Genomic DNA, 27932 nt, shown 5'->3' on the forward strand with positions numbered 1-27932 from the left:
AGTGTTTCATTGGCATCAGAATCGTTAGTATTTACAAAATCAACGTTCACTCATGGAGTGAATCGATGGTAACTGACCTCGGGTCATATTTTTTGGTGTTGGGCTATTATTGTATCGATTTGATTTTCGGGGAATTCCTAATCGAGCGGATAAAGGTTTGTCCTTGATGGTGTACCTTTATGTACGGTAATATTACGGTTCAATAATTTTTATCCCGTAATAATTTTCTGCGTAATATTTTGTCCCGTAATATTTTTGCGTAATATTTTTTACCGTAATATTACGGCTTAGTAATATTTAGACCAGAATTCCTCATTCGTTTGAATACCGAATAATCCACTCGTCTACCTCAAAACTTTTCGAAATAAAAACCAAATGCATTTGAAATTCATGATTTATTGCTCTGGTGAAAATTGTCAAAACTGAAGTACATTGAATACTCCTATTTACAATCATTTATTGACTTTATTTACACAAAATTCTGCAAATAGACGTTGTAATTCATTATTTCAATAGTTACACAGTTAAGCAATAACATGATTTATGATCGTAGACTATACAATTAAATTAAACGTGAGTTGACAATTAAATATACTCTCAATTTATTTCTGATCTGAACTATGAAAATTTATATTTATGGATTCCTTCTGGGGAAAATTAATTAAAAAATATAATGTGTATAAAATAAAACATTCATAAAATACTGGGAAACATACTCTGAATATTTGACTAACAATTTCGAGTAAATCTTGTGAATCGTCTCGATGAATGTTAAACTAAATGTGAAGTTATTCTGTACTCTTGAATGCGTTTCCTTGGTTTCACAGCCTGATTATCGTATTATATACAATAATTATAATTTCATAACTCCTGGAATGAAGACTTGCTCTATAAGTGACTTATCTTAGTTTAATACCTATAAATAATTTTCTGTACGCCTTCCTGCGGGGTTTCCTTTTCTTTCGTGCGTTTATTTCGTTGATAGGGTTCAGGTTTGGGGGGCTGTGGGGTCTGTTAGAGGCTTATATCCCTGAAAAGCAAAATAAATCATTTTTCAAGACTGACGTAATTAGTAATGAAGTAGGAGAACGAGATGAGTTTTAGATAAATATCTATGAATTGAAGGGAGACAGCAAATTTTTTGTAATTTTTTGATTTTTTGTTTTTTTTCATTCTTCTCTGAGAGAAAAACGACAATGTTCTGAAACAAGTCTTACTTGTGCCAAAAAAATTGTTAAAAAAAAAATATTTTTAAATATAGGGCAAAATATTTCTTGATAATCTTCTCTCTATATGAGACATTTTTATCCTTTTGAGCCAAATATTTCGTTGTTGGCGAAAGCAGAGCAATTTTCACGTTTGAAACTTCCAAAAACGCATCAAACAATTTTTTTTTGTAATTTTGAACTAGCGATTTTGTTGGCTTAAACAAGACTTGTTTGTTTTTCTCTCAGTGTTGGGTCGAGAGATCTTCACATAAATTCGTCTATTCTGAAGTCTCAGTGGAATTTACTTATTTCGTTCCACTATTTCTTTGACGATAATTGCTGCAGCTTGTGAGAGTTATTAATAATGAAATGGTGAGATGTCAATAATGAAATGTGCATTGAAATGTTGGAATGAAACACTATTATCTTACCCTTTCAATCATGAAATTATCTCGAATATAAAGGATTTTGGAATTGAATGTCACACGAACTGTTTTCATCGTGGAAAACAAGTCTCAGAAAATGATCAATTATTTGTAGAAAGGAATGTGCGACATTTTAGGCATCACGTGTTGTAACTTCAGATATCAACAGGATTCTTCTTTAGAGTGAAAATTTTCTCAGCTACACATCAAACTTCTCGGCATTATTTTAAAGTCATTCATCATCGAGATAATCAATCATTCAAGAACCACAAATGAATTCTGTATAAAGTGAGTTATTGATAATGGAATCGACATGAAAGTATCAAAATGTGAAGATGAAGCTATCCCAACAATGAAAATATTACGAATTGAATGTTACTAGAACTCTCTTTTACAGCCAAAAAATTCTCAACTATAAAAGAGAATTCTTGACATTGCTCTGAGATGATTTATTATCGAAATTATGAATTATTTAGGGTAGAGTGGGGTAAAATGAAACAGTCCAAAAACGACTGTTTGAGGTAATTCAAGCAAAACACATTTTTCTAATAAGAATTTTTTTTCATTAACTTGTATTTATTTTTTTTATTGGGAGTACTGATGAGAATCATAATCTTCCTTTCAGTAGAAGGCAAAATTATTGAGAAGTTTTGACGGGAGAAGATTTTGTTAATGGATTAATTCAAAAGAAAATGAGCCATCAAAATCCAAAGTCCAGAGGTAGGCCCAGGGGGAGACCCAGAGGGGAAAAAAGAAAACGTGATGCTGAATTTTAATCGAATGAAAAAAGAAAAGTGTAATCGCCCTAATCTAATCAATCGAATTATAGATGAAATATTTCCTATAACTTAAGAACTAAGAGAACTGTGGATAAAATTAGTGAAAATTACTAATATTGTCAACTCGGGAATGGGATTCACCTGTGGAAGCAGTCGATACGCTATTTAGGGGTTGCGAATATCAGTGATTTTTTCTCACCGCATGTTCTTTTCTACCGAATAGAAAATTATTATTCTCATCAGTGTTCCCAATAATAAAAAGAGTTAATAAACAAAAGTTGATAAAAAAATTTTTTTTTTGCTTGAATTGCGTCAGATAGTCGTTTTTCGGCGGTTTCATTTTGCTCCACTCTCCCATCTCAAAATAAATATGAGATATTTCATACATTACGTTTTACAACTTAAATCAAAAATTAAGAAGCACAATCACCGGACAACACAAATGAGCGAGTGAATTAGATGCATCTACATAGACTTCTGCGACTGTCTGTTGTTAATTACAGTGGAGTTGATAGTGCATCGATTCATGCTTCCGTAATTAGGTGGTCGTGTGTAAATCCCTCGGACATCGCTTACAGTGCTATTGAATGAGTCCCGGAGGCGCTCCCTGAAGGTCTTGTACTCCATGTCTGGGTTGTTCTGGCCAAAGTCGAAGTCTGCGACTTCGACTGTGAACCTCGCACGACTCTGGATGTAGTAAGCTATGCCGAAGACGATGAGGACTACTGCTGCCAGGGAACAGGAGACGGGGACTACGATGACTGAGAGCTGGGGCTTCGCAGTCACTGGGGATTTAATTAAAAATATTGACTGATGAATATGAATAAATACAGGAATGAAAAAATTTTATAGAAGCATCTACAGCATCTGTCGGGAATTGTTGGCTCAAATTCCCGCTATTTTTAAAAAAAATTTTTATCAAGTGAGGATTTCACGAAAATTTCAAAGAATTTCGTCATTGATAATTTACTATTTGATGAAAAAATCAATGAAAATAAGGGAAATTCAAGTAAATAAAGTAAATATATCCTTGAAATTTGAATCATTTGAAAATTTAGTATTATATAGTACTGAATATTCAAGTAAGTTGGGGAGTTCTCGTCTTTTGCTGCTTGAAAATTTAGAATTTCATTTGATTATCAATGAAATGCCATTTCTTCAAACAATGCAGCATATTCGCTAGAAAATTCTATTGGACTTTTATCGGAAACTTTATTAGTTTTTCGACAATTCTATCGGAAAATTACGCTGCTTTTCAGCGTGTTTTGTACAACAGAAGTGTTCAATATAGAATATTGTGTTTGATTGTTTCAACGAGAGGGAAGAATGGAGTGAAAAGAACTTATTATTCATTTTTGTATAAAACGGTTTCTGTTGATTTTTCCACTAGAATTGACGAAAAACTACTAGAATTAAAAATTGAATTTTGTAACGAAAACGTTAACAAATGCGTTAACTCTTTCTATTGAATTCTCCCGAACGTGGAAATTATTTGAATAATATTCTCAATAAATTGGAGACTCTAATGATGTTTGATGGCCCTCAATTTGAATATTTGATAAAATTGATGGTGGGAACACTGATTTTTTCTCTGTTTACCTTCGTAAATATTGATTGTTAAAGGGTAAACCGTCGTGCTGACGTTGTTCTTAAGTATCACTAATATAGTGTAAACATTAGCCTCCAGGAAGAAGTGGATGATCGAGAAGTTGCACGTGGTGAGTAATACTCCGTCGTCGCAGGTCTCATTCCCTGTAACATTGTAAGTCCCTGGATGGACTTCCAGGCATTTGAGAAATGGTCCAGAGCCGTGGCAACTCACACTTAGGTTGAGCATCTCCCAGGGTTTTATCCAGTTTGTTCCTTCCACTGTGATATTTTTTATCGGCGCTGCAAGGAATAATAATAATTGGTTCTTAATTACTTGTTCATTGGCGATGATTGAAACCCACGATTATGATTTTTTAGTTCGACAAACCAAACAGAGTTATACAGTTTGGGAATATATTAACGCAAGAGTTGAGAAGAATGCATTTCAGACAAAAATTTCCAGAGGTATTACCATCTTGCCAATTAATAAGATTAATTCAACAGCGAAATAGTAAAACTGGTTTATGTCAATTTTGACTATTGGCCAGTTTTCAATGAACATCTCGGAATCTAAGGGAGACAGCAAAATTTTTGTTATAATCTTCTTTGTAGAGCGAATTGAGAGCTACAACAAATGTTATTACGAAAATTTCGCTATTTCCCTTAGATTGGGAAATATTCCTCAAAAATTCCACTGGGAGATAAGTCGACTTAAGGGGAAACGTTTTCTCCTTCAATTATTAATTTTTATCTATGAAACTACTTTATCGACTCGATCATTGCATTGTTGAGTCAATGAAGTAGTTTCATAAATATGAAATAATAATTGCAGGAAAAAAATTAGAAAATCGAAAAATCGACCAAAAATAATGCTTCCCTTCGGAAGCAAAACACAATTCTAAAAATTCATATAGACGCAAGAGTTCCGTTTCACTTTAAACCGTTTTACCACTTCGCTACTGAGTTCTTTAGGAAGAGAATTAATGGAGAGATTAGGACATGAATTCGTTGATCTTTTAACTTATCTTAAGATCTGCCAGATTGAAAAAAAAGGTGAAAAACATGTTTTGTTGTCTATAAAATTGCCAGTGAAGAATTAATTTAAAGCCTCTAAATAGAATATATTATTGACTCAATAACATAAAAATCGGATTTAGACATGTCTTTTCGGTAATTTTTCTACTGACTTTCATTCTATTCTCTTTGTCCATTCCATAACTACACAAATTTTCTCCTAAAGGAGAAAACATTCTACTGTTTTTTAAAATGATTTAAAAATAAATAAGAAAATCATTAATCATTTAATCATTACTATTTTTAAAATAATTTGAAAATCTCTTTAGAAAACACTCGAATGTTCTAAATCATGCAATTAATACAGAATAATCAAAATCGAATAGTAAATTCTTCTTAAATCTTCCCTCAATTTTTTACCTCTAAAATTCCATTAGCTTACCTCTGACATAAACATCCTTATGAAAATAGCCGTATGTTTTCTTAGGATCAGGAGGTACAACAGAAGTATTCACACAAACATAAGGCAGGGACATGTTCTTCCCCATGTCCGTAGACGAATTATTCTGCACCGAAGGCTGCAATGTTGTCTTTGGCGTTGATGTGGTCGTAGTAGCCGGTTTAGTCGTCGTAACGTTCGTTGCTGGAGCTGGAGTGGTGGACGTTGTGGTGGGTGCAACTGTGGTGGTCGTGGGGGGCTCGTGGGAGGCCACCACTAGAGCCTCGATGGATTTTGTTTCATCGGGGTGGGTGAAATTGTATCGAAATGTGAAGTCATTCGTCTGTCCGTAGTATTGACAATCAACGAACCAAAATGTCGATATCTCCGTTGCATTTTTGATTATGTAATTCGCATCGCCCTCTCGCAAGTCAATCTTTATTTCAGATTCTACTGCCGAGGAGATGTAGGAACTCTCTAATGTGTGATTTGATTGGGATATCGAGATATTGCCGTTCAGGAGGGCTAGAATAAAAATGAAGATCAATTAAAAAATGCATGAAAGTAAATCATAAATAGGACAAACATAATCATTTTGTTAAGCATGCATTTTTTTCGAGAAAAGTGCTTTTGGCGGAAAATATCCAAAGGTTTTCTACGAAGAAGTTTTTTTAAGGCCCGGGTGTACTATCTTTCGAATGTTATCTGGATTTTTTTTATCTTTCGTAATCCAAAATTGTCAATTGAGTGGTACATCATGTAGAAATTCCTAAAAATTATGACAGAATGATAAAAAAAAATAGAAAAAATTCTGAACTTTTTTTGATTATTCATTCATCATTTTTCAAAACTTCTGCATGACGCAGGACTTAATTGACAATTTCAGATTACGAAAGATGAAAAAAAACATCGAGATAACATTCGAAAGATAGTACACCCGGGCCTTAAATGAAATTTCTTGTAAAAATAGATTTGCAGACCATCAAATTTAACGATTCAATTGCCGGAGAAAAAATTATTTTTGAAAAATTCATGGATTATCAGCACCATTTAAATTATATTTTGTAAGAAATTAAATTTTATTTCGTATTTCTTTTTTATGAATAAGTGAGAAGGATTATTTGGACTTTTAGAAACCTTGGGGGACTATGGGGTAAAGGGGAAAGTTTGTGAACCTCAATCCTTCATATTTTTGTAACGATTTTGTTAAGTAATCATTTATCTCGGCAATAAGTGGTTTGGGAGAAAAATGTCAAATCTCAAAATGAACTGAAGTCGGTGCAATAGATTTTGAAACATTTAATAAAATAACCTTTATCAAATCCCTGTAGGAATTGTATGGAATTCTATCTGAATTCTTCTAAAAAAAATTGAATTTTTGGTGCTGATTCGATTGAAAATGACGCAACTTTTCCTGCCTTTTACAATAGACATTTTCTTACAGAAAAAATCTATGGGTGTTGATTTTCCCAGATCACTTAATGTGTTGGGATTTTTTTGTAAGAATTCTTGTACTTGAATTTTCTTTTTTTTTTGACAACCAAATTTCTACCAAATATCTATAAGAAATTGACGCAGTAAAGTTGTATAATATTCAATAAGATTGACACAAAGACAATAGCATTATTCTGGGATAACTGAAATTGGGATAACCGAAGTCGAAGCAACAGATATTAAAATATTCAACAAAAATCTCTATCAAATTCTTGTAAGAACTCTGTAATAATTGTCGATTTTTCCATATCACTTAATCTGTTGGGTTTTCTTTGCATGAAAATCCTTGGAGTTGGAATTTCTGAGTTTCTTTTTCTTGAAAATGCAACAAGATTTTGAGAAATTTATACAGAGAAATTTTTATATGAAAACCAAATGCCTGTCAAATATTTACAAGAAACTGACGCAGTAAAGTTGTATAATGTTCAATAGAATTGACACAAAAATAATAGCATTATTCTGGGATAATTTAAACTGGGAGAAGTGAAGTCAGAGCAACAGAAATTAAAATATTCAATAGAAACCTTCATCAAATTCCTGTAAGACTCTGTAAAAATGGTGTTGCAGTTCTATCAGAATTCTATTAAAAAAATTACGCAGTAAAGTTATGTAATCTTCAACAGAAGTAGCACAGAAAACAATAGAATTATTTTATATAATTTTACCAAAACTCAAATAGAATTTCAAGAACTTTTTAATTACTCCAACAGAGTTCCAATAGTTTTCTAAAAGGGAAGGAAAGGAATGGAATTTCTCAGATAAAACGCAAGGTGTTTTCATTAAATCTTTTCATACGCGAAACTCATGTATCGCATTTCCCCACCCATTCTTCAATCTGTTACATTGCATGAAGGCTCACCAGTTATCTCGAATCTCTTGTGTTGACTATCCTCATCCCTCCAGAAGATAAGGTGCCACTGACTCACAATCACCTGGACTGAGTACTCCCCAACAGGATAGAATTGAGCTGGATAATCGACCTTCCAAATACTGGTTGTATTTTGTGTTTTGGGGGACTAAAAAATTTCAGATCAATGCATGAATAATTCATTTATCACTCGCACCAAAATGATAACAGCACATTTGATACCTCATATCTGTGTCCAGGGACCCCATTGTCTGTCCACGTGTATGAAAATTCCCCGGAGGGTCTGGAGCCATCGTAATTATACAAATCAGCTCGAAAAGTTATGGACCCACCCTGCACAGTGGGTCCATCATCGATCAACGTAACGTATCCGCTAAAACCCTGGACTGAAAAATCAATGAGAAATCATGAAATTCTTCAAAGCACTTTGATTATTTTTTACAACGTCATGCACTATCTGTCACCTTGTAAAACACACAAAAGAGTTGTACAAATGTTCAAGTATTTCCTCCACATTTTCACCACTTTGCACCTCACATTTATCAAGATAACGAGAAATTAATTAAGTAGAATTCCGAAGCACGAAATATGAAGTTTTACGATGTAACTTCAATCATCTCGGGACAAGAGCCATCATCAGAAACGCCATTGCTGTGGACATCTCCGTGCTCGTCATCAGCTGAGCACTCTCAAGCGGTCCTTATCCACAGCCGATACTCAACAGAACGGGGGCTGATGGCCAATGAACAATTCGAGATACTTCTGAGTGGCCAATGGCAGACCGAGGCTGTCGAAACCGACCAATGCCAGTCTCTACGGCAGATATAAATGCATGAATGTGCACATATATCGCATGTAAATACGCAGTATTCGTTTAAATAATAACAATGGAGTAGCGTTCCACAAAGTGGGATAAATGTGCCTTGACTTTCGAAAATTAAACTCTGAAACAAATGCGAAAGGAAAGCTGTTGTGCTCAATCAACAGTCTCATATTATTGATAACAATTAATCTAAAAGTGCAAAAAACAGAAATTTACGAGAAATAGTATGTTTTAACACGCCTGCGAAGGAATGTTTGTATTTTGCTTTCTGATGAGCGGGCGGAAAGTAAATACTTTCCGCTGCAGGGTGGTACTATAGTATATTGTGCATGAAGGGCGGAAAGTCATGTTTTCCCGCACGAGGTACACATGCGATTTTGTAAAATGCCTGCAAAATGCGAACTCTCCTCTGCAGGCGTGTTAAAATAGTGTATTGTGCACCAAGGGCGGAAAGTCATGTTTTTCCTGCCCGAGGTGCACATGCTATTTTTTCACACACCTGCACGGAAAGTTCGTACTTTCCTCCCTGATGAGCGGGAGGAAAGTGAGTACTTCCGGCCCTCGGGTGGAAAGTTACTCCCTCGGGTGGAAAGTCAAGACTTTCCATCCTTGGACGGGAAGTACTCACTTTCCTCCCGCTCATCAAAGAGCAAAATACGAACTTTCCTTTGTAGGCGTGTTAAAAAATAGCATGTCCACCTCGGGCGGGAAAACATGGCTTTCCGCCCTTGATGCACAATATACTATTTTAACTCGCCTGTAAAGAAAAGTTTGTATTTTGCTCCCTGATAAGCTCCTTGATAAGTGAGTACGTTCCTCCCTCGGGAACAACTTTCCAGCCTTGAGCGGGAAGTATTCACTTCCTCTCGCTCATCAGAAAGCAAAATACAATAGTATATTTTCACCTGCACGGAAAGTTCGCCCTCGGGTGGAAAGTACTCACTTTGCTCCCGCTCATCAAAGAACAGAATACAAACTTTTCTTTGCAGGCGAGTTAAAAAATAGCATGTGCACCTCGGGCAGAAAAAACATGACTTTCCGCCCTTGGCGGATTTTATTATACAATAGTATATTGTGCACCAAGGGCGGAAAGTCAAGACTTTCCGGCCGAGGTGCACAAGCGATTTTTTAACACGCCTGCAAAGGAAAGTTCGTATTTTGTTCCTTGATGAGTGGGAGGAAAGTGAGTACTTTCCACCCTCAGGTGGAAAGTTACTCCCTTGGACGAAAAGTAAAGACTTTTCTTCCGCTTTCCTCCGGCGGGAGTAAAGTAAGGCAGTAAGTTTCCACCCGAGGATGGAAAGTTACTCCCTTGGGCGAAAAGTCAAGACTTTCCGTCAAGACTTTCCTCCCGCTCATCACAAAGCAAAATTCGAACTTTCCTTTGCAGGCGTGTTAAAGAAGGCATGTGCAGCTCGTGCACATACCAAGACTTTCCGCCCTGATGCACAATATATACCATTCCACCCTTGGTGCACAATCTACTATTCCGGTGAATATACGTGGAGAACCACATTCACCAGAAAAATTCTCTTCGCCATTGTGGCTGTGATGTATATTGTGTTACAAGTGCGTAAAGTTCCACTTTTTCACACGCACGTGTAACACATCCTATTTTTTGTGGTAGTTGCCGAGTTTACGGTTCGAAACGGTAGTGGGGGTAATGTGGTTATTGTTTTTACACACATCATGTGGGAAACAACCACTTTGCGCACACTAAACCGTTTCGAAAAGTGCATTTTTCAGGCAGATATCACAAAAATATTACCTCTTGACGAAAAAAAATCTAGTGTGGCTCATGAAGAATTCCCTCAAGTCAAATTCTTCACAATGTAATTGGCAGATAAATTTTTCTCTCGTGGTCTTTCATCACTTCGTTATCTAAGCTCTTCTCCAATTCATAATTCCGATTAGTGACTTGTAAAAGAAAATTCATAATGAATCATATAATGAGTCATGGCATGATTCATGTGTGATTTCTCTCATTTCAATGGTTGAATCTCTTGTGAATTTCCAAACGAACTGAGTTGATAGAAGAATAATATGAAGAATTTGTGAAATATTCATCCAACACTTATTATTTTAAAAAAAATATTGTTGAAATAAACAGGAATATTAAAAATTGTCGGTTGATGAGTTCATACCTCTCCGCGAACATCATCAATTCAATCTGAATTCAGTAATTGTGTCGGAAAGGAAATAATTCAATTTTGCTCAGACGTAATTTTTCGTTGAATCTTTGGGAACCCCAAAGGGATTCTGAAATTCGTGTTTGTTTTTTCTTGCGCGTCTCATTACATTGAACAAAATCATGTTATTGTTCAAAGGGTGAAGACCTTAATTTGATTCTCCATTTTGACTGTTGAAAAATATTTTAAAAACTGGAAAAAAAATAAAAAGCCGATAAATAAATTTTATATTTCATCACTTGTGCGTAAAGTGAAATTTTACACAACAGTATAGTATTTGTTTGAACTGTAGTCTCTCGTTTTTATTTTTTCCGATTCTGCGAGATTTTTTCCAGATTTTAATTTTCTCCCTATCCTTGAAAAGTTCATTTTCGCATAAGACTCTGCGTGTTATTTTGGTAATCCTAAATTAATTATTATCAATAATATTAGACTGCAGTTTGGGAAATTCTACTGGACCCTTCGTGTCCGTCAAACGCCGTTTACGGACATTGTGAAGAAAATTTAGATTTATTCAGAATAAGATTGTGGACACGAAGTCCTTACAAACTGAGGTATCGATTGAATACAGTAGACTCCCATTAGTCACACTCAAGGGGCTGTTGGGGAAGTGAATTCGGGAAATGCGACTGTATTCGCCTTCCACCTCCACGCGCTTACTCCAGGCGTCATTTCTCAGATTCGACATTGATAAAATAAAAATACTGAATTTTTCTTTTTATTTTATTGATGAAAAAATGAAAATATAATAATAATTATCGTAACAATTATGATATTATAATGAGCAATGAAAATAAAAATTAATTAGTTATTATTAATAATTAATTATTGTCATGTGGATCCATTTTTCAATTCATGTAAATTTTCACTCGATCAACTAACTAATCCAATTTTAACTTATTTCACCACAATAAAAGTGTAACCTCTCTCCGTGACGATCAGGAGCACACTAAATGTCTACCCATCGTAAATTCATATTTTCAGTATTTTATTTTGCGAATTTCCGAGAATTCAAAAACAATGACTCCTCCAGGAAAAACAGGAGCATTCATTTAAAGGTTTTCGCAGGTAATGGAGTGGGGGGAGCGCTCGCGAGCCGAAAAATCGTAGGGGAAATGCGACTATAACGAGTGTGACTCTAACGGGAGTCTACTGTACAAAGAATGCAATTTTTTTTCAACCACTAAATCTATTTTTGCGACAAAAATTTTTCATTCCGGCGCACCCTCTGCATGTTTGGCACAAAAAATCCTTTTTTTATAATTTTCAAAAAACTATTTTCTTGGCACAAGTAAGACCTATTTGAGAACTTCGTCGTTTTTCTCTCAGTGTATCAAAAATATTTGAAGAGAATAAATTATATAGAAAAATCGAATTCTATTGACTTTTTCTATTGAATATTTTCTACTGAACATGTCAATAAAATTCGCCAAAAACTAATAGAAAGTTCAATAAAAATCCCACAGAATTTTCTACCGAATTCGCTCGGTTTTTCTACACGGAGAGAAATATTCAATAAAAATTACCAGAAAAAAGACGTAAAAATTACGTTTCGAAACGTAATCTGGGAGCGAAGTAAAATTCAATAAAAAGTGTCAATCGTCACGTAAATTCTACGATCTGTTCACGGCTAGCAATGAGTCACCGTGAGGGGCAGATTTTAACAACACGTTCCGTAATTTTTCCGGAACTTTTCGTAAAAATTCTTAAACATCCAAGAATTTTCATGTTCTGAGGCATAATAAGTCTTGAAGTTTCTGTTAGATTTTACAACTTCCAGAAAAATTACGTGACTTTTTCGTATTTTTTCGGTGACAGACCCGAAAATTTACTGAACGTTTCAGATTTATTCTCTTATATTCCTATAGAAATTCACTGAAAACGATTCTCGCTTGCGGATTACGTGAAATGTTCCGTAATGTTTCTTGAATATTTCTCTCCCTGTATTAATTTTTTTCGTGTGTGTCCACAATCGCGAATTCCTAATAACTGCTGATAAATTCCTGAAATCTAGTGACAACTCCTGAAAATTAGTGACATGTCGCTGAAAATCAAACCTTTTTTTTCTCTTTCCCCGACTGACAATGGGAGAGCCGCTATCACCTCTTCAAGGCCCTCCTCCGGATCATCGCATTCCACGCGAATTCTCATGTAAACAACACCGCCATCACTCTGAACTGAGCCATGAATCGACGTAACCTCCGTCTCTGGGAGTCGCCACTCCGCCGAAGGGTGGGGGTAACCGATCAGCCAAATGAGACAAAAAACCTCGGCAAAAGCGGGCAAAAGTTGTCGGATGCTGTCTGGCTTATTCCGCACGTAGACAGTCGTTCAAAACAGGGGGGGATTTCGCGACAATTTAATGGGTTATCGTGTGTACCTACCCAATCCCACGAATAATCCACCCAATTTAACCGGATTAATCGCAATCGAGTGCCACAAAACAGTGAAATTTTGGAGTTGGAGCGGTGATATGAGAATTTTAGAGTCAAAAAATCACGAAAACGTGTGGATAAGGAGTGGATAATTCCCGTTGGTGAACAGCTGACGAGTGGCAAGTGTAAAAAAGAGAGAGAGACTGACAAAAGGGGGAAACTTCAACACTTGAGGAAGATAAAACAATTAAGCTGATAAGCGTGCGCTTGCAAATGTCTGAATGAGCACGTAATTCTCGCTGGAATAGCTTTTACCACTGGGTTATGTGTTTCGTATGGCTCGAGGGCCGGGAATATGGCCACTGTTTTCGAGAGTCCATTTCTGTCGAATAGACTGCGACAGATCGAGGAACGTTACGAGGAACCGACGACATTTGGGAGATGTGACTGCACAAGCTATAGCTATCTAGCGTTGAGTGTTGTGCTGTTTATCATTGGCACTGCTATTACCATACTGGCACTTGGTGATGCTGCCAATGGACAAGTGTTCAGTAATCTTGGGCACATGTGGCTTGTTGGACCGATTTTCATTTGCTCAGGGCTCATGGTCGGGGCCAAATGCATTCTGTATCTCAGGAGGAAGTCGGTTATTCAGATGCTTGTCCATCAGCGTCAGCTGTTCAGGGTAATTCATTGAATATTTATGTTTCTATTGTGGTGAGTGAGTGGGAACAGTTGGGCCTGGCGGGGTGGAGAACACTCGCTTGTCGGTGACCTTCCAGGCTCAATGCTTTGTTCTGCTCCGAAAAATTTGAAGAGAGGTTTTTTGCTCGGTTTGGGGGAACATTACTTTCGTGATTTGAAGGAGATTTTTGGAGGGACGGATTTTAGGCGGGTTCGGTCATTAATTAGTGCAAAATTGCTGGTATTGTGAAATTATTGGGGAAATACATTTTTTGTTCGGAATTTCTTGAGCTGCAAAAAGTCTTCACATTTTCATAGTTAATTGACTTATTTGAAATATTCATTAGTTGTTCCTAATTAATGTTTAAAATTAGTCGATAGACCTTTTCATCCTGAGAGTCACTAGATTTTCGGGCACTTTGACGAAATTTACGCATCAATCATAATTTTCGAGTGCTCAAATCGATATTATCTTAAATGTCAATATTTATCAGAGTTTTTAATCATTTCTCCGAACATTTTCCAATTCGATGAACGGAATAAATATTTCCCATAGATTTGCAGAATGAAAAGGTCTATTACTGAATTGTTGTTAATTATTCAATCATCTTGGAGCTGAGGGATTCAGGGGAAATTGCCTGAAGACATTTTTCGCTTGAAGTTTATTAAGCTACAAAAAAACTTGTGACATTTTTACTTGAAGGTCATCATTCATTTTTTTTGATTAATCTTCTTGATAAAACATTCATTAATTTTGAATTTTTACAAACACATGTCTTTCCGAAGATTCAAATACAAAAATCAGAAGAGTTACGAGTGTCGGATATGACTTAATAATAGGAGTCAAGTAAAAGGATCATACATCAGAACTTTAGAGCCATTGGAATTGAATACTTCTAACGATAAATTAACGAAATGTCCCGCGATATTTTTCATCAACCTTATTATTTAATATTAGTATTCGTACTTAGTATTTGCAAAGGGAAGATGAACACTCGATTGTCAGTGACCTTCCAGGCTCAATGCTTTGTTCTGCTCCGAAAAATTTGAAGAGGGGTTTTTTGCTCGGTTTGGGGGAACATTACTTCCGTGATTTGAAGGAGATTTTTGGAGGGACGGATTGTAGGCGGATTCGGTCATTAATTAGTGCAAGATTGCTGGTATTCTGCAATAATTGTGATTTTTTTCTTAAACTTTATTATTTAGGATTAGTATTATTACATAATATTTGTATTTTCATAATTTTTCCACATTCATCGAATAAGTCATTTGCAAGATTCTTATTAATTAATCAATAATTTTGGAAATAGAAATTCAGGGGAACGACTGGAACACATTTCTTGTTTAAAATTCCTTAAGCTGAGCAAAAAAGTCTCGTGAAATTTTTTCCTAAATGTTAGCGTAGTTGGAACTATTACAGTTAAATAATTCTAACGACAAATTCAAGAATGCTTCCCTGACATTCATTTAAACCTAGTTGATTCAAGAATGTGTCGTGAAATATTCAATATGGATTCTTTTTTCAAGTTAAGGCCCGGGTGTACTATCTTTCGAATGTTATCTGGATTTTTTTATCTTTCGTAATCCAAAATTGTCAATTGAGTGGTACATCATGTAGAAATTCCCAAAAATTATGATAGAATGATGAAAAAAAAAAGAAAAAATTCTGAAATTTTTCAAAGAGCGTTTTTAATTGAGATACAGAATGAGTTGAAAAAAGTGGACATTACAAATATCTGATTCACTGTAGCAAATTATCTATTAGCTGTCATTTTCCATGGTAGATAACAAAACACTAACGCTTCATGGGAAGTGACAGCTTGCTATCTCAATTTCCAAAACAGTGGTATGTAGTCATCTGCCATTTTTATGTGATAAAAGTGTGATTAAAAAATTCTCAAAAATATTACAAATTTTTTCAAAGAGCCTTTTCCGTAATAAATGTCTCTGTGCAGTGTGGGAAAAGATTTACGAAATCAGTCTTCCCCTGCATGATATTGGGTGACAGGCCAATTTGTCACCGTAAATCAGATACATTTTTCAATTTCTTGTTATTCAACTTATTCTGAATATAAATTAAAAATGCTCTTTGAAAAAATTAAGAATTTTTTCTACGTTTTTTTGATTATTCATTCATAATTTTTCAAAACTTCCGCATTAATTGACAATTAACGAAAGATGAAAAGAAAACATTGAGATAACGTTGGAAAGATAGTACACCCGGGCCTTAATCGAATAAATTAATTGAAAATTGTTGTTAATTCATCAATTTTGGGACCGCAAGAATCGAGGGAAAACGTTGAAAAATACGTTTTGTTCGAAATTTTTCGACCTGCAAATAACATCTAGTGATATTTCCCCCTGAAAGTCATCGTCAAAATATTTAATAGTTTATGAAAAATTTCCTGACATTTATCTCTAAACCGAGGAAGTTCAACGATATTTAGTGAAATACTCAATATGGATTTGCCTTTCTATGTAATTTTTTTTAATCGAACGAATAGGTTGAGTAGAACTCGATGAAAGGAGAATTTTCCTAGGAATTCATGAATTAATGCTGTCAAGGTCGCCCAACATTTCTCTTTACACCTGCTATAGAGAGGTTGACATATTTCTCCTGGTCTGTATCAATTACAGCTCGATACGTAGATTAATTTTGTAAGAAATAGTTTGTTTATCTAGTCTAGAGGTTCAGAACAATTCGACAGAAGACTATACGTCAAGATGATTTCATGGACCACAAAACAAAAGTCTTGAAGTAAGGTCAGAGTTATCTTCCGTAATGATTTATAAGGAACAGCTGATTTGTGATTTTTCCTTCAATGTTTTCCACTGAATAAATTTATCGACCTGAAGAGGAATTTGCGCATTCGAAGCAATATGTCGTGACTCAATACTTCGTGAAGTTTTATTTTTTTAAACTTTTGTACCCGTACTATTTTTACTGACCGAACAGGAAGAAGATAAAAAACGGCTGAAACAATAATTTATGATTTTTTAGAAGACATTCTTTTCCGCCTGGAATTTCGCGCCAAAGTAAACTCATTAGAGTGATCACCCTTGACGCGGGGGAATTTTCAGAAAACTTTGTCAATTGTATTTCTCGAGGTCTTGATGCTCTTCTCTCAATTCAGCAGACAGGCTACTCATTTCTCTATTGTTCTACTTTAGGTACTTACGACCTCCGCGTGATTCTTGTTATTTGCTGTTATTTTTCCGCTGTATGACTTTTTCATCACTTTATTTTGTACAATATAATGTGAAGTGAAGAAAATTTCTCTCACTCCTATTAGCCAAATAAATCAGAGTAAATTTACCCCTGGGGTAAATTTTTTCCACACTGAGAGAAAAACAAACATGTTGTCAAACAAGTCTTGTTTGGGCCAACAAAATCGCTAGTTGAAAATTGCCAAAAAATAATTTGTTTGGTTCGAATTTGAAAGTCTCAGACGTGAATAATTGTTCTGTTTTCGACAGCAACGAAATATTTGGCTCAAGAGGAGGATAATTCACACCAGACGGTGCCTTTTCAGGATGAAAATATCTCATATAGAGGGAAATTTATCAACAAATATTTTATCCCTAAATTACAAGATTGCTATCATATCATTATTATTGTTTCATTTAAGGGTTCATTTGTTGTCTGTGATTATTAGACAGCCGAAACGAAAAACTACTATCCTTTGTTTCGCATAAAACAAAGATTTTTCGGGAGCAAAATACGTATGGGAGTATCGAATAACGAAGGAATAGTGTTAGAAATGACATTTCTTGCGTGTACAGAGAATGCAATTTTTTTTCAATTACGAAATCTATTTTTGCGACAAAAAATTTTCATCCCGCGCACTCTTGCATGTTTGACTCAAAAAAAAATTCTTTTTTGATCATTTTCAAAAAACTATTTTCTTGGCACAAGTAAGACTTGTTTCAGAACTTTGTCATTTCTCTCTGTGTAAATGATTCCGATGCAGCGCAATATACTTCCGTAATATTTGCAACTGCCCTAAGATAGATAAAAGATGAAGAAAGGGTCTCGACACAATCCCTTTACGATGATTTGCAAGGCATTTATCTTTGCCTAGAATTTCTCATCAAACTCAAATAACTTGAACCCTTCTCTAAACCCAGTAGATTAAAAAATATTACCCGAAATAATCCCCATAAAATGCGTCTCCATATAGAATCTTCCTTCAAATAAAAATCAGATGAAAAAAACTCTCGACGGAAGGACAATGTTCAAAGGAATTTCCCAATGGGCTTTATCAAGGCCTCACCACAATTTCCTTCTAAACTTTAAACCTGTGTAGCTCTCGCTCTTTACAACTTCTTGCTCAAATTTTAATTACTTTGTATTTCGTTCGAAATAGCGCTTTCAGTGGTCTAAAGTACTCAAAATTGCAATTGAGTATTTACAGGAGTTAGCAGGACCTTAGGGTGTAAATGCTTCTGCTGAAAATGGTTCTACGCAATATTATCAATCTTTTTATGATGATTTGCAAGGCATTTGTCCTCGTCTAGAATATCTCCTCAAATTGAAATGTCAAATTGAAAAATATTACCCAAAAAAATCTCCGTAAAATTCGTCTTCCTATAGAATTTCCCTTCAAATCCCATGAATAAAACTCGCGACAGAAGGAAAATGTTCCGAGGGATTCCCCAATCAGCTTCACATTGTCCCTCAAAACGTCACACCCATATATCTCTCGTTCTTCACAATTTCTCGCTCAAATGTCAATTACTATTTTAGTTCATTCAAAATAACACATTCAACTACATAAAAAACATTGGCAACTGCAATTCAGCATTTACAGGAGTTAGCAGGAGCTCAAGGTGTGAATGGTTCCGGTGCAGGTACTCCTGGGCCTCCCCCTTACGATTCGATAGCTCAAGGTCAAGGACCCAGTGAACTGCCGCCACCGACGTACGCCGAGGCCGTTGCTCTACTCCATCAGACTGATATTCATGGTAAACAGACGTCACATTTGTATTTTACACTTGTACTTACTTGAGTTTATTCACATCATTCTCTTTGTTGAATTTTTCAAAAGCAGTCTTTGATCTTTCGTTTTCGTTTTTTCACAAGGTGCAAAGCCCTCGAGCGAGTCCCAACAGGATGATGGTTTCCCAACAGTTGGAACCACACGAGCCAAACCCTGAAATGCTTCCAAGTACTTCTGTTTTTTTTTCTATTTATTATTAACGACTTCGATCAGGATAATGTGGTTAATAATGACGACTGATTGTCAACTCACTACGAACAATTTTTTCTTTTGGTCTTAATGGTCTTAATTAGGAAGCGGTAGGGCCATTGTGCATTTTAAGATTTCCTTCGCAAGGTCAAGTCGTGATTGAACAAATTTAATTTTCCTCCCTTTGTTTTTTTTTATCGACTTAAGTAGTACTTAATGCTTCGGAGGAGTGACTGGTGATGCAGCTGTAATTCTTAGCTTTAGTTCGATTATCGTAGGTTTTTCAAATGCAAGTACTATCTGTATTCGTTGCAATCCCAATATAGGGACATTTACATTAGGCTTTTTTCGTTGTTTTTTCAGCATTCTCGACACTGTTTAATGGAGTGTTTGAGTCATGAAGTTTTGGGCATAAATTTAATATTTTAATTTGTTTATGAAGATGTATGAACTCTCTTCGGTCTGTTAGTGAATGATTTTATAATTGACGGGGCGGGTTTTTGAAATTTTGGTGAAAATGAAAATTTTATCGAAAACTGTCAATTCAATTCAACAAAGAAATATTATTTGACTCGTGAAATGTGAGAGGGTCTGTATAATTCAGCTGGGGGACCCCCGTTCTCCCCCACTGCTTCGAGAATCTAAAATGTACACCAAGTTGACTTCAGTTTTCTTGTATAAAAAAAAAACAGAATCTAGAGTAATCGACTCATTTTGTGAATTGAAAAAAATATTTTTCTACTGATACGGTCTCAAGAATTAAGACTGCATTCATGCCTTAAAATAATTCTAACGATGCCTCAAGTGAGATGTACTTGAAATCATGAGGTCTAAAAATGGAATTGATAAGAATTGTTTTTTTGAAAAAGACAAATATCGTGATGAGAAAATACGGAACAATTGGTCAGTATTACTGCTAAGCGGAACGAAACAAGCTGTTTTTTTGGCAAATTTGATAAAAAAAATTTCGACAATTGAATTTACCAAGTACTATAATAATCTCTCATTAATTATCATAAACACTCTCATCGACGCATCAACGTTGAATCAAAACTTATCAATAATTAATGATTAGTAGACACGTACATACCTCGTGTAATGCATAAAATAATTTTTACAATAATCAATTGTGATGTTTTTCTCTTTTTGTATGTATATACATCCAATGAAATATAATTAATCTGAAGGAATAAAAAGTAGAGTTTGTATTTCTGTAATCGACGTTAATCCTCATTTATTCTCAATAATCATTAAATAACTAGTATTAATGTAAAAACGTTCTCGTGGTATTTTTTTCAGCCAAAAGGAAACAATCATTTATTCCTCTTACATTCGATGAAAAAAAAATGATTGGATAAAGAATACAAAGAGTTACGCTCACAGAAATAATGGAAAGAGAGAAAAAATAAATTTGAGAAATTACTTTAAGGATTATTTTTACGAATGAGCAACAGCTAGCATCTCCTCTTGGTGAATGAGGTGCGTTGTGTTGTTGACGAGGCCCATTAGTTGTGATAACGAGGCTGACCATGCGTCTAAGAGGGCTGCGGGCTCTTGAGTACCAGTGAAACGTACAACACCAGCTGGCCTGTCTGTACGTGCACTGATAACACCAGTCTCAACGAGTTTACATAGGCATGCCTCGGTCTCCTCGACAGCAAGGTCTAGTAGTTCTGACATTCGTTGGAGGGTTATTTTCGTGTAATACTTTGCCATTATTCGGATATTCTGAAAATATTCAATAGTGATTAATTAATTAGTGAATAAAATGCAGATGGAAGTAATTATAAATGTTCCACATAGATTATTTGAACACGGAAAAAATTCATGGGAAATACTAGTGAATTTTGAAGGAAATTTTTCATGGATTTCATTGTTTTGTAAAATAAAATATCCAATAGAAAATATTTTATAGGAAAAATCTATAGAATTTCATTTTTTTGAGCAACTTTTTTACTAAGACATTCATTTTCTGTAGGAATTTCTTGGTATGAATTTTCTGTTTTTTACACTCTATTTTTCTTCTCTTTTCATTAAAAAATGAAGCTGAAAAAATATCTCAATAGAATAATTTGTACAAAAAATCGAATTCTATTGAATTTTTTTATAAAAAATATTTTCTATTGAATCCAGTTTTCTTTTCTAGCAAATTCGCAAGGTTTTTCTGTGAAATGACCCTCGTATCGAATCTTTTTATTTCAACTAGCAAAATCCTTTTTTGAATTCTCAAAATTGTTTCTGCAAAATTGACTGAATGAAATATTCGTGAAGGATATAAACGAAACGTGATAGTGATTAAGAGTAATGGGAGATACTAACGTGTTCCACAACACGATTTTTGAGATCATCCCATCGTTTGCGCCCCTCTTCCGTAGATGCAGTGAAGACTTCTGTAGCTCTCAAATCCTTCTCATAAATTTCGCAGAGGCCTGACCACTTGATCAGCTCGGGATTCACGAAAAGCCGGAGTAGTTCTCTAGAAACGACATCAAAGATCAATCGTTAAATAACTAAAAAAAGTATTGTTGTAGAATGCTTGTAATGAATGAATATCCAATCCCTCCTCTTTCCTTCACGTATGAAAAAATTCAATAGAAAAATTCACCGCATTCGCCAGACAAATCTATTGGATCGAATAGAATGATATTTACTTGTATGTTGGGATTTCATCCAGAAGTTTATCAGAAAGAAGCCTGTGTGTCATGTCAGCCTGCTCAGGCTCGTGTGGAGCGAGGACCAGGTAGAGAACAGCACGTGAGAGTGCAGTGTGACGTTTCTTGACATCTTCTTTAACTGCCGGAGTCTCCAGAACAGCACGATTGTGACGACAGAGAGCCAAGTGCCAGCCCTCGTGTTTTGCAAGTTCCATCATCAAGCTGTTCACATAAAATAAATCATTTTTTCCAGACATTCTGTTGTATTTTCTGTATTTCTATGTAGTAAACTTGTTATAATTCTTTTGATTGTTCTTAAGAGGTGCCATTCACCCAGAGGATTCAATAAATTCTTTCATATCGTATCAGATGAGGAAAAAAATGAATAAAACATGCTAACAAATTTGAATAAATACTTGTATTAAAAAGGGCAAATGAATTTAACAAATACAAAATATGATGAAGTGACCGAATAAACAAATCAGTAGTGAAGTGGTAAACGGAGATAAGTCGACTTATCTCTCAGTTGAGTTTTTGAGGAATATTTCAGAATCTAAAAGAGATGGCGAAATTTTCATAATTACATTTGTTGTAGCACTCAATCGGCTCCACAAAAAAGGTTATAACAAAAACTTTGCTATCTTCCTTAGATTCCGAGATATTGATTGAAAACTGGTCAATAGTCGAAATTGACTTATCTCCTTTCACCACTTCGCTACTGAAATATAATTGCCTAGTTATTAACTGGTTGAGGCTATAGTGCGTGCCAAACTGTAAAATATACTTGGATATCCTCAAATCAAATCGAAATTAACAGATTGGTCAATTGGAAAATGACAAATAAGAGGATAAAGGGGTGATTAAAATATCAATAGACTTACTCGTAGTATTTCAGCTTGAGTACTTGTGTCTCCTCATCATTCTCATCATCAAAGAATTTGACGTTAATTTTTTTAGCGATAATCTGCGTACGAACGAAATCCTGCTTTGCTATGCAGAGACGCATTTGTTCGAGGATGAGGGAAACCTTCTCCCTCTTTGCCATGCTACCGTAAGTCTCCACCTGCAGCTCGAGCATGATAGCATTGGCGCCGGTGATATCACCGTCTTCCTCCTTCAATTTTGCGAGACGATGGGTCAAACGGGCTCGCTCCACTTCCACGTAGATCTAAAATGGTGGGAATATGTAGAAAAAAATTCATTGCTCATACATTATCCTTGAAATATGTGTGAAAGAATTGTAAATTTGGGAAAAATCTAAAAGAGAGAAGTTTCTTGTATTCTTCATGATCTTCATCTATCGTATTTACTCATGTGATATTTATTGATGATGATTGATGATTTATTGTGCGACATTTATTTATGTGATATTCTTAATGTGATTTTCATTCATGTGATACCAGCGAACGGGCGCTTCGCGCCCGTTACTAGATTCGTTTATGCTGTTTCATTTCATTTTATTTTATTTCCATTTCCGTCTTCACAATTAGATTAATTTAAGGCCACGGTGTACTATCTTTCGAATGTTATCTGGATTTTTATCTTTCATAATCCAAAATTGTCAGCTGAGTGGTACATCGTGTAGAAATTCCCAAAAATTATGATAGAATGATAAAAAAAAAAGAAAAAATTCCGAACTTTTTCGAAGAGCGTTTTTAATTGAGGTCCAGAACGAGTTGAAAGAAGTGGAGATTACAAGTATCTGATTCGCTGTGGCAAATTATCTATTAGCTGTCATTTTCCATCATGGATAACAAAACACCCACTCATGGGAAGTGACAGCTAGGTTTCTCAATTTTCAAAACAGTGGTATGTAGCCATCTGCCATTTTTATGTAATAAATGTGTGATTAAAAAATTCTCCAAAATATTACAACTTTTTTCAAAGAGCCTTTCCCGTAATAAATGTCTCTGTGCAGTGTGGGAAAAGATTTACGAAATCAGTCTTCCCCCTGCATGATATTGAGTGACAGGCCGTCATTTGTCACCGTAAATCAGATACATTTTTCAATTTCTTGTTATTCAACTTATTTTGAATATAAATTAAAAATGCTTTTTGAAAAAATTAAGAATTTTTTCTACTTTTTAAAAATTATTCATTCATAATTTTTCAAAACTTCTGCATGATGCAGGACTTAATTGATAATTTCAGATGACGAAAGATGAAAAAAAAACATCGAGATAACGTTCGAAAGATAGTACACCCGGGCCTTAATTTTATAAATTCTTATTCTTATTATATATATTTTTCCTTAATTCACAAGTTACAACATTAAATGAAGAGGAATTATGTTAAAGATAAATAGAAAGTGTTTTTTCTTTCTGATCAAAACAAACACAAATGCGAAAGATTCCGAGTTCAAATCCCGGGCGGGTAGAATGATGCGATCTAACCATTTACAGTCTTGATCATCATCGCAGTATACCCTAACCGGGACGAAGCGATCTAAAATAACTATTAAAAAAAATAAAGAAAACCAAAGTCATTAGAAATCCGTTCGAGTATTAGAAAAATCGTTCCATGTATTCTTGAAAATGTTATAGTACATTAGAGTACAAGGGTACAAATTTCGTTTTCGACGAATGTGAAGTTTGCAGGCCGAGCCGAAGGCGAGGTCTGTATTCACATTCGTTGAAAACGAAGTTTATGCCCGAGTGGTCTATACTATTTTATGCCACATCGTGCAGAAGTCGAGTTTGAAGCGAAGCGCAGCGTGCGATAAACTCGACTTATTGCACGGTGTGCCATAAAAAATCTATTTTTCCCTTCATATGGTAAAAGGATATCGGCACTCCTCATTCCTATAGTCGAATTCCAATTATTATTATGAAAAGGAAATGAAAAAAGAATCAGAAAGGGATAATCGGCTAGAAAATGGATTTTTTTCTTTTTTGTTGACGGGAGTTTCGAATCACTTTTTTTCTTCAAGTATTAAGGGATTTCAACATTTTAGCTAGGAAAAATTTCAAAAATGCAAAAAAAGTGGACGGGAGGAACTAAAAAATAAATTTTTCAATATCTTCGGAAAGTTGTAAAATAGATTTCTTTTTCGAGCAATGAAAGAATACCCATAAATTCTATTTCAATCCTTGTCTTTTGATTGAATGAATAGAATAAATAACAGAAATTGAGAATTGCAAACTAAAATTTTTTTATCGGATTATTATGATGTAATAATTTTCCAATTATATTTTGTTTGTGATATTTTGACCTGTTGCCCTTTTTCGTAGTTCAAAATTCAAATTTTTTGTGAAGCTCTGAACATTTTTCCCTGAATCCATTAGTTTTTGGGATGCCATAATCTGAAAATCCATTTGGAATGTTTTTTTTTTTATTGAATGGCTCACCTTTCCCTCTGTAACAGTCCTCAGAGTCTCAATAAGTTTAATCATTGTTTCCCTGTCAGGTGTCTTATCGATATAAGTACAGCACTCCTGGACCATTTTCGTAACAGCCTGTTTGAGCTGAGAACGTCTTTTCGAGAGAAGAACAATGTGTTCGTTCAGGGCTGCCCAGTTTTTCGCCTCAAAGCAGATCTCCACGATTGCCACTAATACCCTTGAAGTAGAAATCATGTCTGCCCCCTGAAAATCATCAGTTATTATTCTAGTTCCATTCTTTTCTTCATTCATTCATTAATAAGAACACTAAGAGATCTCTGTCGGTTCTTTCTCAGTGTACAGTGAATGCTATATTTGTAATTTTTTTATCCCTCAGAATTGAAGAGATATACCCTGGTAAAACAGTCCGATTATTTCCGACTGGGTGATAAAAAATGAATCGGTGTTAATGATGTTTCTGTCTTTGCCCGTTAAATTCCGATTGGCTGGTAGATAGAGTTTGGAGTTTGAGAAAATTACGGGAATTAATAGGATCAAGGGTATGTGGCCGTTATCGTCCGATCACTTTCCAAAAAAGTGGTTGATAAATCCCATATTGCTCATATAAATATTTAATATTTATTGCTCATTTAAATATTTATATGCGTAATATGAGATCTATCAACCACTTTTTTGCAAAGTAATCGGACGATAATGGCCACATACCCTTGTTCCCATTAATTCTCATAATTTTCTCAAACTCCAAACTCTACCTACCAGCCAATCGGAATGTAACGGCAAAGACAGAAACATCATTAACGCCGAAATATTTTTTATCACCCGCTCGGAAATAATCGGACTATTTTACCAGGGTAGTGGAATTTTAATGGAAATATTTTCTATAGCTTTCATTCGGCTTTACATAAATGATCTTTATCAAAAACTGATCTCGAAATGGTCATGTGTGTATTTGGAGTGCTTGGGTAAAACTCACCGTTCTCGTGAGCTTCTCGAGTGCAAGAAGCTGGTCGAGTGCATCGTGAATCTTTCCCTGCTGCGCCAATTTCTTGCACTCTGGAATTTTTGTGTCACAATTACTACTGTAATCCACCTCCATCTTCACGATCCTCCCAGAGTCTGTTGCTGGAGCTTCTGCCATCGTGAGGACTTGATTTTAATCTGAAAAAATGGAAAATTAATTTTGAGCATCTTTCACTTGCTGCAGAATTTTCCAGAGTAAAACGGTGAAATGAAAATACAACTCCCAAAAAGTTATGGGATTATCTTATTAATGAGTAGTTGGAAATGATCAAAAAAGTTTCCTCCTAGGCAATTTTTTCAGCTGCAAAAAATTGACAAACTTTCTCAGTTTCAAAAAACGATTCTATGATATTTTCTCCTATAACCACTACTTTTCAAAGTAAAGAATAATCAATAAAAATTGCACCTGTTAAAAAATTGGAATTAATTGAGATGAAGTCTGTACCCAAGTTCCGAAATCGTTACAATAGGTTTATTGTTTTTTTTTATAAAATTGAAATTGAAAGACTTCAACTACGAAGAAAATTTTGCTCCAAAAAACTTCGACAAAAATCTATTGATATGTTACTAAAAATCGCTTGTTTTTTAGACACCATGAATGATAATGATCAGATACTTCCTATCACTGTCGCCAGAACTTCTGCATAATAATTGTTGAGGATTTATCATCGTGATGATATATAAAATTAATACAAAAGACTTCAACGACAAAGAAAATTCGCCGAAAAAATGTCAAAATTTTTTCAATTTTAAAAGAAGATTCACTGATATTTTCTCTTAGAACCACTCGTCTTCAGAATGAAGAGTAATGAAAAAAAATTGGAGTGAATTATTGGGATTTATTATTGAGACGATTTTTTAAATTAATAGAAAAGACTTTAACGTCAAAGAGAACTCGCCGAAAAAATTGACAAATTTTTTCAAATTCAAAAGAAGATTCACTGATATTCCACATCTACACGTTTTCAGACTAAACAATAAACAGTAAAAATTGAAATGAATTGTTGGGATTTATTATTGAGATGAAGTCTGGACCCATGTTCAAAGATCATCACAATAAACTTTTGTTCTTCAATAAAATTGAAACTGAAAACTTGTGTTAATATTTTACTGAAACATCACTTGTTGTTTAGACACCATGAATGATAATGATCAGACATTTACTATCACTGTTTTCACAATTTCTTGACAATAATTGTTGGGGATTTATCATCGACATGATATATAAAATTAATACAAAAGACTTCAATGACAAAGAGAATTCGCCGAAAAAATTGGCAAATTTGTTCAATTTCAAAAAAAGCTTCACCGATATTCCACACATACTCGTTTTTAGAATAAACCATAATCAGCGAAAATTGTGTTGAATTGTCGGGGTTTATTATTGAGATGAACTCTCGAGCCATGTTCAGAGATCATTACAATGCACTTTTATGATCTCCACCGAGATTAACCCCAGAGTCCCCAACCACAAAGAAAACTCAACCCCAATCCATAAACATGAAACTACTACGACTAAAATTGAATTATCTCATTATTTTCATTCAGTCCTCGAATGAATTATATGAGAAATGTGCCTGTAACAAGTGAGGTTAGACACCGAAATTGACGCCGCACTTGTGCACGTAAAAACCGTGACTATATTTAATTATTTTCAAGTCTTCAATGTTAACAAAAATCCCAGGAATTTCCCTGACCATTCCCTCTACTATTTACCTTTCAAAAATTGTAAATTGAGAGTAAATGCAATTTGGGATGAGATGACAGTAAAAAAACTCGATCAACACTGCTCCGGTTTTCAGTCACTCAACGTCAACGCCTTGAAGTCATCTCTTCCCAA

At 34.8% G+C, this 27932-nt stretch overlaps 3 protein-coding genes across 8 annotated transcripts; 1 reads left to right on the forward strand and 2 right to left on the reverse strand.

Moving 5' to 3' along the window:
• Nucleotides 1–380: 380 nt before the first annotated feature.
• LOC107038779 lies at nucleotides 381–13670 on the reverse strand. Of its 3 annotated transcripts, none has more exons than XM_015258040.2 (8): nucleotides 12887–13670; nucleotides 8282–8630; nucleotides 8040–8203; nucleotides 7809–7965; nucleotides 5459–5980; nucleotides 4012–4302; nucleotides 2914–3197; nucleotides 381–1030 (listed from the first exon to the last, which is right to left on the reverse strand). In XM_015258040.2, the coding sequence occupies exons 2-8, from the start codon at nucleotides 8331–8333 to the stop codon at nucleotides 989–991; spliced, it is 1512 nt and encodes a 503-aa protein (XP_015113526.1). In that variant the 5' UTR covers nucleotides 8334–8630; nucleotides 12887–13670; the 3' UTR covers nucleotides 381–988. The 3 variants fall into 3 exon arrangements, with proteins under 3 accessions (XP_015113526.1, XP_015113528.1, XP_015113527.1); XM_015258042.2 differs by having other exon boundaries at nucleotides 2989–3197; nucleotides 12887–13502; XM_015258041.2 differs by lacking the exon at nucleotides 12887–13670 and having other exon boundaries at nucleotides 8282–8778.
• LOC107038781 lies at nucleotides 12849–20273 on the forward strand. 2 transcript variants are annotated; one of them, XM_015258047.2, is made up of 3 exons: nucleotides 12849–13889; nucleotides 18700–18853; nucleotides 18972–20273. In XM_015258047.2, the coding sequence occupies exons 1-3, from the start codon at nucleotides 13560–13562 to the stop codon at nucleotides 19043–19045; spliced, it is 558 nt and encodes a 185-aa protein (XP_015113533.1). In that variant the 5' UTR covers nucleotides 12849–13559; the 3' UTR covers nucleotides 19046–20273. The 2 variants fall into 2 exon arrangements, with proteins under 2 accessions (XP_015113533.1, XP_015113532.1); XM_015258046.2 differs by having other exon boundaries at nucleotides 12855–13889; nucleotides 18691–18853.
• LOC107038780 (26S proteasome non-ATPase regulatory subunit 12) lies at nucleotides 20052–27913 on the reverse strand. Of its 3 annotated transcripts, none has more exons than XM_015258043.2 (7): nucleotides 27809–27913; nucleotides 26046–26230; nucleotides 25079–25315; nucleotides 22613–22899; nucleotides 21729–21953; nucleotides 21397–21553; nucleotides 20052–20805 (listed from the first exon to the last, which is right to left on the reverse strand). In XM_015258043.2, exons 2-7 carry the CDS (start codon nucleotides 26208–26210, stop codon nucleotides 20515–20517), a joined length of 1362 nt encoding a protein of 453 aa, XP_015113529.1. In that variant the 5' UTR covers nucleotides 26211–26230; nucleotides 27809–27913; the 3' UTR covers nucleotides 20052–20514. The 3 variants fall into 3 exon arrangements, with proteins under 3 accessions (XP_015113529.1, XP_015113530.1, XP_015113531.1); XM_015258044.2 differs by having other exon boundaries at nucleotides 26046–26218; nucleotides 27809–27912; XM_015258045.2 differs by lacking the exon at nucleotides 27809–27913 and adding an exon at nucleotides 27419–27489.
• Nucleotides 27914–27932: the final 19 nt, after the last annotated feature.

This window comes from Diachasma alloeum, unplaced genomic scaffold (assembly GCF_001412515.2).
Source record: "Diachasma alloeum isolate Michigan unplaced genomic scaffold, Dall2.0 Dall_scaffold_00288, whole genome shotgun sequence".
Classification (NCBI taxonomy): domain Eukaryota; kingdom Metazoa; phylum Arthropoda; class Insecta; order Hymenoptera; family Braconidae; genus Diachasma; species Diachasma alloeum.